General features: G+C 55.0%; 1 protein-coding gene and 1 long non-coding RNA gene across 2 annotated transcripts in view; one reads left to right on the top strand and one right to left on the bottom strand.

Annotated features, from left to right (window-relative positions):
- LOC144950459 (uncharacterized) overlaps positions 1–1,895 on the top strand; it is a 121,552-nt gene extending 119,657 nt beyond the window's left edge. Inside the window, exon 2 of the long non-coding RNA XR_013640383.1 lies at positions 245–1,895. This is a non-coding gene — a long non-coding RNA (uncharacterized LOC144950459). The remainder of the gene's footprint in view (positions 1–244) is intronic.
- A 7,069-nt stretch (positions 1,896–8,964) lies between these two features.
- On the bottom strand, positions 8,965–15,584 carry TMEM11 (transmembrane protein 11). The gene is made up of 2 exons (XM_078880696.1): positions 15,518–15,584; positions 8,965–9,484 (listed from the first exon to the last, which is right to left on the bottom strand). Exons 1-2 carry the CDS (start codon positions 15,538–15,540, stop codon positions 8,968–8,970), a joined length of 540 nt encoding a protein of 179 aa, XP_078736822.1. The 5' UTR covers positions 15,541–15,584; the 3' UTR covers positions 8,965–8,967.

Raw genomic sequence — 15,584 nt, 5'->3', positions numbered from 1 at the left:
ACCGGGTACCCGATACCCGTACCCTACCCGATACCCGGCTACCTGTACTCGGCCGGGTACGGGTAGCCGTTTGCGACCCTGGTGCGGCCGGGTACGGGTACGGGTAGGCCGTGAGTCACTGGTGAGTCACCGTTTGTCACTCATTTCGGGTAGGGTACGGGTACGGGTAGGGAACGGGTACCCATACCCGGCCGGGTACCCGGGTACGGGTACCCATTTGCGACCCTGGTGCGGCCGGGTACAGGTACGGGTAAGGAATCAAAACCCGTTTGCGACCTCTGAGACACGTGGAGAGCCTGGCACGCCGTGGGGCGCAGAAGCTGTTGCTCGCTGCGGAAAGGCAAAACGAAAACGAGAATCGGCTTTGTGGCTGGAATCGCTCTGGATCGCCAAGGGGCCGTGGGACTGCCGCAGAGAGTGTGGTCCCTGGCTCCTACTTTCAGGGCCCAGGAAGGCAGGCACGGGTGTGTACGGGTGTGCATGAGAGCGCGCCTTTGTGTTCTCGGCGTGTGCGGGGCGAGCGTACGGAGTGACGGGCGAGCGTGCGGGGAGCGGTCCTCCCAACGGTTGACACTAAAAATATCGTCGCCCCTCGCTTGCTCTGACCTCACCGCGTGACCTTTACCACGGGCCGTGACCTTCCCCCTCCACTCCAGTATTGTGAAATCTCAACACTCCACATATCTGTGTACAGTATATTGAACTTCTTTCGCACCGTACGTAGCCAAACCGTGCTGATTGGAGGTGCGGGGGTGGTGGGGAGGGGGGGGGGAACGACAACAAAACTAAGTTCTAAAGAAATGAGTTTGTCAATCGAGATGATGATGATGATTTAAAAGTGTGCGCAGCTCCAGCGGCTTCCTAATATCGGAAGGGAAGAGCGTTCCAGACGGCCACGGAAGCACATTTGAAAGCACCGCCGCTTTTGGTTCGACGGCTGAGCAGCCAAAAGCCGCCGCCGCCGCTGCTGCTACGAGGATGAGCGGAGTGCCGCGCGATTGACGGTTCTGTGCTCTTTTCGATTTAAAGCTTTCGTGACTGCAGGGATTCATCTTCTTGGTTCTTTCGGTAAAGTCACGTAGAAGGGAATTAATAAAATAATAAAACATAATAAAACAATTCTCACGTTTCGGCAACAGAGTCTGAATTCTGTCTGAATTCAGACTGTCTACTTGACGGACCTGTTCTCCACCTGAGGACGGCTGCTTGCGTTGTGGCCAGAACGTCGTGAGAATTGTTTTATTATGTTTTATTTTTATTATTTTATTACTTCCCTTCTACGTGACTTTACCGAAAGAACCAAGAAGGTTCTGTGCTCCTTGAGATGGGCAAGGTGTTGCTGTGGTTAATTTGTGGTTAAGAATTTGGGGGAGGGGCCCCCTTACAGCCGCGACTGAGCTGTGGGGGGGGGGGGTGCTGGAGGACAAGGCGACTGCCCAACCGATGGAGCAGCCTCGCCGCTGCATTCCGCCGGGAGATTCCGTCAACTCCCAAAAATCACGTGGAAAAAAAAATTTCTTCCGCCCCCCTCTCTTGCATTTTACAGCATGGGGGGGGGGGGGGGGCGCGGGGGGGTTAAACAAATTCAGTAACCGACGGGACGGGGTTTGATTCTGTGAGATCACTGCTGTAACTCGGGTTTCGACCTGTGAGATCACTACTGTAACTCGGGTTTCGCCCACCCAGCGAGCCTGTGGGAAGCTACTGGGGATGTGAGCGAGTCGTCGTCCTCCTGTGTGTGCGTGTGCGTGCGTTTAGTTTTTAGTGTCACAACACTGGATTGTGCGGCGCTGTTAACACGCGAAAGCCGTCGGGTGAGCGGGTATCCTGTGTTTTTTTTTGTTGTTGTTTGCTGTTGTATCGTTTCATTTGAGCCAAATCGTCTCCACTCCACAGCCGAGCGATCGATCGGTCGCCTGCAACTCCCCCCCCTCTCTCCACCCCACGGTCACCTGCAACTGCTTTGTCCACGTCATTTGAGGCGGAGTCGACCTAGGGGGAGGGTGGAGGCCCTAGACCGGTGCACCACCGCTCCCCACTTGGGTATCTCCCGGTGGGGGGACGTCCGCACGAATTTGCTGGGTTTTATCAATCGCCCCTCCTCCTCCTACCCGCCTCTCCTGGCAGATAATTGAATGCCCGCTCGGTCGGCCAGGCGCTGTCCAGCCACCTCGTGGTGCACGGGGGGGTGGGGGGGGCAGCTGGCACTGGGGAGGCCCCCATCACCACCCACACCGAGATGCCCAGCGTCCAGGCGAGGGCGCGGTGACAAAAACAAGGGAATCGTAAAGAATGATTCTTGTTGTTAAGAATGATTCTTATTGTTGGTAAGAATGATTCTTCTTCTTAAGAATGATTCTTCTTATTGTTAAGAATGATTCTTATTAAGAATGATTATTCTTATTGTTAAGAATGATGATTCTTATTGTTAAGAATGATTATTCATCTTATTGATAAGAATGATTCTTCTTAAGAATTCTTCTTGTTAAGAATGATTCTTATTGATAAGAATTATTCTTCTTGTTAAGAATGATGATTCTTATTGTTAAGAATTCTTCTTGTTAAGAATTCTTATTATTGATAAGAAAGATTCTTCTTATTGTGATGCTGCAGGCGACCGTCAAGAGTTGCGTGATGGATCGCTCGGGTGTGTGACCCTCACTGCGGATGCGTCGGTGCATTGGGCTCTGAACTGCTGGTTATTAGTATTGTTATTAACTTTATTAGTAGTAGTAGTACTCTTATTTTTCGATTTAAAGCTTTCGTGACTGCAGGGATTCATCTTCTTGGTTCTTTCGGTAAAGTCACGTAGAATGGAAATAATAAAATAATAAAAATAAAACGTTATAAATTATTATATTATTTTGTTGTTAAATAATAAAATAATAACAATACACCATAATAAATTATATTATTTTATTATGTTTTATTTTGATTATAAAAATAAAACATAATAAAATATTCTATTATGTTTTATTTTTATTATTTTATTATTTCCATTCTACGTGACTTTACCGAAAGAACCAAGAAGAGTACTGTTATTGTTAGTAGTATAGTGTTATTGTTAATAGTATTGTGTTGTTATTGTTAGTAGTAGTAGAGGTGTCATGACTAGTCGTAGTGCTGTGTTATTGTTGGCGTGCGAGTTGGCTCTGGTGGTTGGGAGAATCCTCTGTTCGCGAATCCACGACGTGCCGAGGGTAACGCACTGCGCTCCATGGCCGATCGTGGGTGGCGGTGGCTCACGAAGTGGCATCTTGGGGGTGGGTGGGTGGCCACGTAGACCCCCTCCCCCCCCCCTAGGAGCATCCGTGCCGTGTCATCTCGCCGATGATTTTAACCCCCACGCCACCACCACCACCACCACGCCGCCACCACCACGCCGCCACCACCACGCCGCCATCACCACCACGCCGCCACCACCACCACCACCACGCCACCGCCACCACCACCACCACGCCACCACCACCACCACGCCACCACCACCACGCCACCACCACCACCACGCCACCACCACGCCGCCACCACCACCACCACCACGCCACCACCACCATGCCACCACCAGCACGCCACCACCACCACTTTGACCTCGCCGGGTCGACCTTCAATCGTCGGGCCGGCATTTAGCAATCGGCCCCGTGGTCTTCAGCTTCGTGTGAGTGTGAGAGGGGAGGGGGGGGAGAGAGATAAAAAAAAATGTGCAAAGGAAGACGCGCTTCGAGTGAGTGAGCGAGGCGTGAATTGTTGTTCCAACTGCAGAGGCGATGTTTTCCCACGCACCAAAACTCGATTTGAGGCCGAGTCTGCCTAGGGGGAGGCCCCAGCACCGGTTCAGAGAATCGTCAACTGGTGTTGGGTGGCCGTGAGCGGGAATCGAACTCGGGTGGCGGATCAGCGCGCTAACCACTGTGCCACCGCTCCCCACCCACACACACAGATCCCCCGTGTAGCCTTAACGGGCTGTTAGGGCAAGTGCTGTTAGCGAGTAGCACCTACGAAGGCCGGAACGGCACAGAAGGGGGTGGGTGGCCAGCACCACGCCCGGCCGCCTTTGTCTCCCCAGTGGCGATGTTTACAAATCGCACCAAGTACTCATTTGAGGCTGAGTCGACCTAGGGGATGCCCAGGACCGGTTCAGATAATCAACTGGTGTTGGCCGTGAGCGGGAATCGGACTCGGGACGCCGGGTTCGTAGTACAGCGCGCTGACCGCGACACTACCGCTCCCCATCTCACACACACCAACACACACATGTGCACACACCAACACACACGTGCACACACCAACACACGTGCACACACCAACACACGTGCACACACACCAACACACACGTGCACACAACACCACATGCGAACACACCAACACACTCACACGTGAACACACCAACACACTCACACGTGCACACACACCAACACACTCACACGTGCACACCAACACACGTGCACACACACCAACACACGTGCACACACACCAACACATGTGCACACACACCAACACATGTGCACACACCAACACACTCACACGTGCGCACACACCAACACACACACGTGCACACACCAACACACGTGAACACACCAACACACTCACACGTGCACACACACCAACACACTCACACGTGCACACACACCAACACACTCACACGTGCACACACACCAACACACGTGCGCCGGACAGTCCCGAGTCTCCGTGGCCCCAGGCTACCTGCCAATCCCCAGGCGTGGATTCCTTGAATCCATCCGTGCGGGGCCTGCAAGCGTCGCATGTGCCCCCCTCTTGGTCGCTTCTCCTGCCCCCCCCCACTCCAGGAAGCCCATGTTCGAGATTAACAACTATTTGCTGCTGCTGCTGCGACGACTGTGCCGCTCCATGCACATTAACAACTCGGCACCTCACGCGTTCCCCTGAGGTGACCTCTGGCCCACGTGGCAGAGGACAGCCACCCGCACCCGATATGCACACGACATAGTCGTGTTTCGTCCACGATGGGTGGCGTGAATTTATTGCGATGTGGGGTAGGGGGGGGTATATTTGTGTGTGTGTGCAGTCATCGGTGGCGGGCTGAGACCATCAAATTTAGAGACCCACAGACTGAGAGACTCAAGAGACCCACACTCAGAGACCCACAGACTTGAGACCCGCAGATCCATAGATTTAGAGATTCATACTCAGAACCACACTTAGACACTCACATCGAGACCCACAAACTCAGATACCCATATACTCACAGAAACCCAGACTTCAGACCCATACTCACGTAGACACAAACCAGAGGTCGCAACCAGGTACCCGATACCCGTACCCTACCCGATACCCATACGGGTACGGGTACCCGTTTGCGACCCTGGTGCGGCCGGGTACGGGTAAGGAATCAAAACCCGTTTGTGACCTCTGACACAGACTTAAGAGACCCACAGACTCGCATAGAAACCCAGACTTGAGACCCAGACTCACGTAGACAGACTTAGAGAGACCCACAGACTTACACAGAACTCAACGATTAAACGCCTCCAGAGCGCAGCGAGTTGCAGGCCTCTACCCAATCAACCAACGACTCGCAAGGGAGACTTCCACCCTGATTGGAGAGAACCCCGCTGCTTTTAATCGCAGGCCGTCAAAGCCCCTGGGAGGGGTCCAACCCCCCCACCTGACTTCTCCACAAAAGGCTCCTCTTAACCGGGGGGGGGGGCTCGTGCCAACCGGCGCCAAGGTCACCGGACATCAAGGTCACCGAACATCAAGGTCACCGGGCACGGGGAGCGGACCGTGCCCCGTTCTCCCCGTGCCCACTTCCCACACGCGTGCTGCTGCTGCAGTGCTCGATGTGGGTCAGCATGTTTTATTTTGGTCGGGTCTTAAGTTGACAACCTGTGCGCGTGCGTGCGTGCGTACGGTGGGGTGGAGTGGGTTCGAGAGGATATTGATCGAGTCTCAAAGGCTGCCGATTTTGCGGTCGTTCCTCTTCGTCCGGCCACAACCGAAGTCGACGGACGATTTGTTCAACGCCGGTGTGGACGAGGGCTGCGTGCGCCACCGTTCCCGGCGACCACAGCATCAGCCGTGCAAAGAACAGCAATGTTGAAACTTAATAAAAAAAAACAAATAATTTATTTTACTATGTAAGGCCCACTGAGCTGTATAGCTCTTTTTTTCAGAAGCGACCTGCCACAAATGATAAGCCTGGCCCCACAAGCGAGCTATTATTTGTGTCCAGGTTTATCACGTGGAAATTTATAGCATCCAAATAAGCTCGAAATGGATGTCGATTCTAAATGTGGAGGGAAAATACACGAGACCACGGGGAGAGACAAACGCAAACTCCAGATATACAGCAGCAGGCGTCGAGGTCGGGATTGAACCCACGACCTCCTGCATACCGGGTGAGGTAGTTAACGTCTCGCCACCGTGACCTCTCGATACTGCTATAGCCAGCGCCGTGGCACACGCCTGTGACCCAAGCAGCAGCAGAATCAGCAACAGTGGAAACAACTGCAGCATCAGCAGACAACAGTAGCAGCGTAAAGAACAAACCTGTCTCGGCAACAGAAGGTAGCGGCAATCGCAGCAACGGCGGACACGAGACGGCGCACAGCGTGACGCTTTTAAAAAAAAGTGTTTAATTTTTTTTAGCAACTTTTTTTTTGCAAGTTAAAAATAAAACGATTTTTTTCAAAAAACAAAAAAAAATCAACAAGTAACACATTTTACGGGCAGTAGCCTGGTGGTGGTGGTGCTGGTGCTGGTGGTTGGTGGCAGTTGCTACTGCTGTCGAGCTGACGAAGACATTTTACGATCGGGGGCGAACGCCGTCGCCCGGGAGAGCTTCGCTGGGTCTCGACACTCCTTCCAGGGGCGTCCTGTCGGAGGGACGGTGTTCGCCGTCCGTATATCCATCCGAAGCAATTCGCCCTTGCAGAGATTTTTTCTTCTTCACGTTTTGGCAAAAATTTGAACCGCGACACCGCCTCGCGAGCGGGCTTGCTCTCTTCCGAACGACGTCACGGCGAGATCTTGAACATTCACTGTGCGGTGGCGGCGCGGTGTTCTCGGCGGTTAATTCGCGCGCGGCGTTGACGCACGCGAATTAATGGGCTCCGGTCCAGGTGGCTGGGCAGGGGGTAGGGGGCAGGGGGCAGGGGGTAGGGGCAGCTTCGTCTCGCGCATCGCGAACGGCGCGGAGAGGAACTCTAACCACGCCGCCCCCAGGACCTCGAGTGAAATTCCGCTGGATACCACAACGCACGATCGGACCGGGCGCGACGGGACGCCGTCGAAAAAATAAAACGGGCGGTCAGAAGACACGTGTGTAGAGAGCCTCCCCCCCCCCCCCCCCCTCTGCGTGGCCGTCAAGACATGGTGGGAGGGCGAGGCTGAAATGTTTTTGCCGGCGCGTGATTGGGTGGGAAACCCGAGCGATGGGTGGGACGAGCCGTTAACCCATCCACCGCAGGTGATCGGGAAGGGGTGGGGGGGGCGGGGGCATCTCTCGCTACGTTTACGACTCTTTGAGCGCCTCGTAAGCGAACGTCGTCGGTCAAGTACGTACGTTGAACCTCTTTCGCACCGTACGTAGCCGACCATGCTAGTCGGCCACTCGCATCAAACGCGAGTAGCCGCGCGTCGAAGCGGGGGAAATCGCTCCGCCGCTTCAAGGGATGCCAACACCAACGTCAAAGCTTAAGAAAATAATAATCGGATCAACAACCCTGAATCGTGGCTATTCGGCGAATCGCTACCCTAGGGGGTTTGTGGGCAGGTTTAACGCCATCTTGTGCACCGCGAGGCTGTGCCACGACACTGTCCGACGTTTCGCCACCCACCCCCCTCCCCGCGCACCGGCAGCTCCAGGAGACGCTGCGGGGAGCTGCACGGCACAACCGCGAAAAAACCCACGCGGCAGAATCCTCCAACGGTAGCAACGACACGAACGCAGTCTCCTTCCCGAGCCAAGGAACGTACGAGCGCCGCAGACGAGACGTTACCCCCGGGGGAGGGCTGCCCAACCCAAACCACACAGGTGGGGGGGGGGGGGGCGGGGGGCAGGACCACGTGCATGATCCAATGGCACGCGGCCGCAACGGATGCGGGGATCCGTCTGGCCCCCAGGCAGGCCACGAGAGGTGGGCGGACGGGCGGACGCCACCGTCAGCGCTGTTCGCGTGACGCTCAAGAGCTCTTGCCCCCCCCCGCCCCCCCCGGGGCAGAGGTGACGACGAAGCAGCTACACAGGAACACGACCGACTGCCGATCTACATAATCATCGTCATCATCATTCGGAGCAAACAAATAAATAACATCTCGCATGGTTACTGCAATTTATTGTTTTGTTTCCCTCCTACACATTCAGGGTGCGGCTTTGCTTGCGATTATTATAATACACTATTATAATCACCAGGGCTCCCTCCACACTCACCCCTGCCCGCCGGGCCAAGGCTGCTGCAGCAGCAGCAGCAGCAGCCGAGGAGGAGGAGGAGGAGGCGGACTTCCACTCTCGTAGCGACGACGACGCACATCCTGGGCTCTGCGGCTCAACCGACGCGCACAACGTCAGGACCTTGTCCGACTGTTCCCAGTTGCGTTGGGGGGGGGGGTCACGGCCCACGCGCCGCTTGTGACCCGGCGAACGTACACACACACGCACACATACATACGCGCACACATACATACGCGCACACATACATACGCGCACACACTCACACGTCTGCTCTTCCTGCACCCCGAGGCCGGTGGCCACGGTCTTAACAAGTCTGTGCTGCGCCGGGCGGGCGGGCGAGCGGGCGGGCGGGCGGGCGAGCGGGCGACCAGGTGGGCGGGCAAACCAGGAAAGCGGGCGGGTGATGAGCGGGCGGGCAATTGGCGAGGATCTTCCCTTGCCCACCCCCTCCCCCCCTTCCCCCCCCTTCCCCCCCCTTCCCACCCCCAGCCAGGCACCACCACCCCCCCTCCACCCAAACCCGGAGCCCCCCCCCCTCACTGCAGGTAGAGCTCCCACACCTTGTGCACGCAGTAGAGGAGGGAGGCGAGAGCCAGCGTGTTGTGCAGCCGCTTGCGGTACGTGTCGTCCTTGCGCACGAGCACGACGGGCGAGGCGGAGCGCAGCGTGTGCAGCGGCAGGCGCGCCAGCTCGCGCGCCTCGTACTGCACCTGGTACTTGCAGCACGGGTCGAATTGCCACGAGACGCCGTAGAGCGCCGCGCAGCTCGCCGACAGCAGCCCCGCCGGCAGGCTGAGCAGGTGGGCGTGCGGTGCCGGCAGCAGGAAGGGGCTGAGCAGGCAGGAGGCGCCCGCCAGCACGGCCGTCTTGTGCAGGCAGTTGCCGACGGCGATCCAGCGGGCCGTCTCGTCGCCGAGCCGCGCCGGCTCCACCACGATGTACTTGAACTGCGACTCGAGCGCGCGCTCAAGCTCCAGCTCGAACTGCTCCTGCGCGTACTCGCTGTCGTACACCTCGTGGATGATGTGGCACTCCAGCGGCGACAGAGGCGCGCTGCCGGGGATGGGCGGGTGGGGGCGGCGATGGGGTTGGGGCGAGGGGGGGGTAGACAGGGGACGTGCCGGGAGGAGGTGGAGCAAGGAGAGCATTGGCGTTCGGCGGCCGCTCCGGTGACAGGCTAGAAGCGTGGCAATTGGGCAAGTTACAATGAATGCCACTTTGCGCTAAAACTAAACGATGTTTTACTTTACCAGGTAAGGCCCCACTGAGCTACAGAGCTCTTTTTTCAGTGACGACCTGGCGATCACAAACGACAGCTCAAACAAGTGGCTTATAATGACGTGGAAATTTATAGCGGAGCGGAAAAAACTGGAGGACCCAGAGAAAAATTCACGCGACGATGGGGAGGAAGACTTCCGCAAACTCCAAATATACAGCAACAGCAGCAGGCGTCAGGGTCGGGATCGAACCCACGACCTCCTGCACACCAGGCGAGGTAGTTAACATCTCCTAGCCACTGTGACGCACTAACCGCCGCCAACCAGCAGCGATCACATGAACCGTCACGACTGGGGGGTCTCGATGCGAATACGAGAACGAATTATTGTTCGGTCTCGATTTGTTTTACAGTCTTGTTTGCACAGCTTCGTCCACTCCATTAGCCACCAAACGAATGAAATCGGGCCCAACGTGCAAATGCAGGACCCTCCTAAACAATGGTGCCTGGAGACTCGGCGACGATTATACCCTCCGAAGACAACCTTCCATAGTTATCAACGCAAACAGGGGCATATCCTCCACGTATTAATTTGCACAAATTGCGAATAACACTTTGACTCAACACGCGTGACGAGCGAGTGTGGGGATTCAACGTCAACGCATTAATCGACGCGTCGTTTGTACGTGCGCTGTGACAACGACGGCCGCGTGCCGCTCGCGGATCGTTCGGCACCCACAAGCCCCCCCCTCTCTCTCTGCAAGCGACGCCGCGTGGCCTCCTCTGCGAAATGAAGGCGCGGAGGACAAACGGCGAGGGCACCCACGGCCACGTCACGAAACCCCCAACTTGGCTGCGGAGGTTTAAACGCTCAAATTCGCTCTCCCTGCTCAGTGAAACGAAACTATCAATAATGTTTTATTTGACCGGATAAGGCCCCATCTTATTTTTCAGAAGCGCATGGCTGTCGCAAATGACAGCTCAACGAAGCGGGCTAATCACCGCGTGGAAATACGCACGGTGAGCCAGACCCTGTGGTGGAAATTCCACACTGCCATGGCGAGAGCCAGCCGATACTTTAAAGGAGTCAATTCTACCAACACTGGTGGTTAAAACTTCCCTTCATTTCGCTGACAGCACGGTGGCATTATAGCCTGAGCGAGAGAAATCAATCACTTGGGGTGCCTGGGTGTGGTTCTGGCCACAACACACCACCACCACCCTTCGTGCCCAGTGCTGGGCTTTAATGCGCTGCTCGCTAACAACACTTGCCCCAACAGTCTGCATGGCTACACGGGGGGGGGGGTTCTTTATCTTTGTATACGCTGTGTATATAAATGGCAGGGGCATGTAAAATGGGGCACAAAAGCATGGAAAAGATAATGCTCAGACTTGATCTAGTGAAGCCACGTGCTCTTGTCATGTACAATTGTGCAACGTGCTTGCTGCCTTGTTGGTAGGTTACTGCAAAGTACAGTATAGATAGTCCCCGAGTTACGATGGTCCGACTTAGGATATTTTGATCTTACGATGGCGATAGCGACAAAATTAATGTTAAAAGTTTTTATAGCAGATAGGATTGTTTTCTGAAAAAACTTTCTATTTAATTTCTGTTCATATAGGTAGGCTAAAATTTACCTTGTTTTTTACTTTTCATTTTACTGTGCAATACAGTGTTGTAATTAATAAATACAGACAGTATATAGTTTATACAGCGCAGTACCGTAAATTGCTCTGTTTTGCTAAATTATCACCGTTCTTTACGATGGGGTCGTCGTAACGCATCTCCATCGTAAGTAGAGGACTGCCTGTATTGGGAAATGTCTAAGCCGATACTTACATCCACTGATAGTCCATCCAGCATAGAAGAGACTAACGTAAATTGTAACGATGTGCTGGAGGGTTGAAAGAGCCGATGTAGGTTACAAATGTAGTTATTGCCTGAGCTTCTTCGAACTGGAATTTGAGGCAATATTGCTCACAGGGCAGGGTCAGCCTTAAGTTACGGGCGGCTTTAAAGTCTCGTGCTAAACACTTACCAAACATATGACCGTCATCATCGGCGATCCGAGTACTTAACACCTCTGCGTGGAGTCCGATGCAACAACCTTCGAACGGCGAGGCAAAGCCCACGGTGGTTTACGAGTATTAATCGGGCAGTTAGTACGCCGTACGCGCTTTGGTTAACCTTTAAGTGTCGTATAATGACATGGGTGTGCCCTTGCCTTGAGGAGTGGGGACACGTGTGCAGGGCAGGTGGATGACAAGAGTTGGCAACTTGGGAGGTTGGCATGACAGTGTTAAGTCAAGTGAAAAAAATGTGTTTTTAACCAGGTGAGAATCACAATGGGACCAGGATAACCTCATTTGCAAGAGTGACCCTAGGTGAGTGGGGAGGCTGCGGTGGATGGGACGAGTGTGCAGGATGGAGGAGGGTGGATTCAACTAAAGTATTTTTTTTTATTTTACCAGGCAAGCCCCCACTGAGCTATTAGCCTGATTTTTCAGCAGCGACCTGGCCAAGAATGATAGCTCAACGAAGTGGCTTTTCACGTGAAAATTGATAACAGCCAAGGCGTTACGTTGATTCTAAATGTGGAGGGAAAAACCAGAGGACCCGGAGAAAAATCCACACGACCACGGGGAGAGACACACGCAAACTCCAAATATACAGCAGGCGTCAGGGTCGGGATCGAACCCACGACCTTCTGTATACCCGGCGAGGTAGTTAACATCTCACCACGGAGAGAAAGACACGCAAACTCCAAATATACAGAAGGCGTCAGGGTCAGGAACGAACCCACGACCTCCTGTATACCAGGCGAGGTAGTTAACATCTCCTCGCCACTGCGGCGCCCAGGCATTGGAGTGTCACCCAGAGTTTGGCCACCAAGGCAAAGCCGAAATGTGTCAGACGGCAGTGGTGACGAGACCGAGTGGACCATGGGGCGTGGATACGCGTTGACCGTGCAACAGTTGGGTGATATGTAGCAGACGAAAGAGATGAGGGGTGGGTGAATGGGGGGGGGGGGAAGCAGCAGCTGTGATCGGACCACTGGACTTGACAATGACGACCCTTTGACCTTCGCAACTTTTTGCATAGACGCCGTTCCTTGCAATTACATTATGCAACAAAACAGCTTTTCGTGGACTACGAGACCAACTCACTCGGGAGGGGTCCCAGACCTCGCCAGATCTCACAAGCTGAGCAGAGCGAGCCCCTGGGGTGGGGGATAGTTGCGTCCCTGGGTGGACTGGCTTGCGAGGCCGTGGTGCGAATGCAGCCCCCCGACGGTCAATGGCAGCAGGGGGGTGAAATCCACGTGTCGCAAAGCACTGGGCCAATGCCAGATTATCGTAGTAGCAAAAGTAGCTACACATGCTACGGGCCACGGCACTTTCAAGGGCCCCACGCTAAATGCTTTCAAGCTATCAATTCTGGTTCAGTGATTCTGCACTTGCTCTATTACGATAGTACTATACCGCCTGCAACTTTTATGAACGACTGGGTGTTTAAGGTTAGCGATTTGTCGTATTTTCTGGCTCTATAGCAAATGAAAAAAATACAATAACTTTACTATGCAAGTAAAAAAATTGGTCGTTTAATATTTACGTGTTTTATTTCGGGCCCCTTTATAACACCATGCTACAGGCCCCGCACTGCACTTCCACCAAAACCCCACGGGCAAGAACGAGCGACACGGGCGGCAATGTAAGAAGAAGTGTGGACGACAAATTAAATCTCCCAAGAAAATCGCATTAATTTGGCAGCGGTGCGCTTTTTAAAACTTCGAGCGCGAGAGAGTGATGGAAAGTAAGAGAGAGTGAGTGAAAGTGGGTGAGTGAGACAGAGTGAGTGAGAGTGAGAGAGTAAGTGAGGCAGAGTGAGTGAGTGAGTGTGAGAGAAAGTAAGAGAGAGTGAGTGAGTGAGACAGAGTGAGTGAGAAAAAGTAAGAGAGAGTGAGTGAGTGAGAGAGTGAGACAGAGTGAGTGAGAGAAAGTAAGAGAGTGAGTGAGGCAGAGTGAGTGAGAAAAAGTAAGAGAGAGTGAGTGAGAGAGTGAGACAGAGAGAATAAGAAAAAGTAAGAGAGAGTGAGTGAGGCAGAGTGAGTGAGAGTGAGTGAAAGTAAGAGAGAGTGAGACAGAGTGAGTGAGAGTGAGTGCGAGAGTGAGTGAGAAAGTAAGAGAGAGAGTTAGAGAAAGTGAGAGAAAGTAAGTGAGAGAAAGTAAGAGCGAGAAAGTGAAAGGCTGAGTGAGAGAGTCAAATCGCTCGCATGCGAAAGGCGGTCGCGGATAAGCGTGGACCGGCTTGGCTGTAGGGGACAGCCGTAGATAGTTTTACGCGTTGTGTAATCGCGGCCGATATTTAAACGTTGTATAATCACCGTTCGCAACACTGAATTCAAGTCAACGTGGGCTTGACTCTATGAAGGGAGGTGGGGGGGGGCACGCAATGGGCTTAGAAAGGATGATGGTGATGGGGCAATGGGGCAATGTGACAGGGTACAACAGCCCCCGAAGGACAGAACGCGTTCAGAGGGGGTGACGGATTCAGTGAATGGCCACTCGTTGGGGGGGGGGCAGACGACGTTTCGTGGAGTTCGGGGGGTGGTGGCGGAGGGAGGTCTCATCCAGCAGTAGATCGATTGAGCGTGACCGATGGACGGGAGCGATTTACAAAGTTGTGCAACCACTTGTTTACATCGTGACGACTGGTAAGCAGCAGCAGAAGAAGGGGGGTGGGTGGGGGTGACTTTGTGCAGGGCGCGCGTGTAGCGGCGTGGGTAAGGAGCTTTGTCGGGTGGCGGTTGGTGGTGGTTGTGGTCGCTGTGGGTGGTGGTTGGTGGTGGTGACTGTAGTGGTGGCGGCGGTGGTTGGTGGCGGTGGTGGTGGTTGGTGGCGGTGGTGGTGGGTGGTGGTGGTTGGTGGTGTTGGTGGTGGTGGCTGTGGTGTTGGTGGTGTTGGTGGACGCGCCCGTCAAGGTGAGCGAACGGCTCAGAGTTCGTGAGGGCCATCACGGTCGGGAACGTCCCCCGTGGAGACGGAGCGACGAACACAAAAAATGTTTCGTCTCTACTGTCGTGGTAACGACGCGCTCGAGATGTGGTGGCTAAAGTGGTGGTGGTGGTGATGGTGGGGGGGGGGGGGCTTCGTCCAGCGGTGGATAGACCACGGCCGACGACGAACCCCGCAAAGTTCACGAGAACGGCCGGGGGGGTGGGGGAAGGCCGCTTCAAAATCCATAGCGCGGATAAGCAACGCGCGCCCGGTTCTCGCTTCCGATTGGCCGAGGCGCTCCGCCGCGACCAATGGGAGGCGAGGACGAGGCGGCCGCTGCCTGTGTGCTGTATGGAATTCGGCAGGCAGTCGAGGCCGATCTCACGTCGGAGGGGAGAGCTCTTTTTGCCCGCCACGCAAACTCGAAGCGACTTTGCCCGCCGCCGTCTCCCTCGTGAAACCCCCTCGGGGGACGCGGTTCGAGCGGGGAAACCAAGCGGCTCCATGCTGCTACCCCCTTCCCCCCCCCCCATCTCTCTCTCCTCCACGGTAGCAGCGTCAACAACTCCACCACCAACCTCCACCACCACTACCCCCCCCCCCTCCTCCTCTCTCTCCTCCACGGTAGCAGCGTCAACAACTCCACCACCAACCTCCACCACCACTAGTACCTCCCCCCCACCCCTTGTAATGGCGTTCACCGCAAGGGACGCGTCTCTCCCCGCCGCACCACCACCACCCTCGAATGGCGGAGCGGGCGACAGCGGCACTGAACCCGCACGCGGTCGCCGTGTGAGCGAGGAGGAGGTGGTGAGGGGAGGACGATGGGGAGGACGATGAGGAGGAGTGGGGGGTAGCGTCTGGCAACTCACCTCGCTGCCTCCAGGGCCGCCATCTCGTCGGCGCGGACTCACACGGGCGGGAGCGCCTGAGGCGTTC

The sequence above is a fragment of the Lampetra fluviatilis genome, chromosome 58 (genome assembly GCF_964198595.1).
Source record: "Lampetra fluviatilis chromosome 58, kcLamFluv1.1, whole genome shotgun sequence".
Taxonomy (NCBI): domain Eukaryota; kingdom Metazoa; phylum Chordata; class Hyperoartia; order Petromyzontiformes; family Petromyzontidae; genus Lampetra; species Lampetra fluviatilis.
The sequence above is the reverse complement of the archived record's forward strand: the minus strand, read 5'-3'. Positions and strand labels throughout refer to the sequence as shown.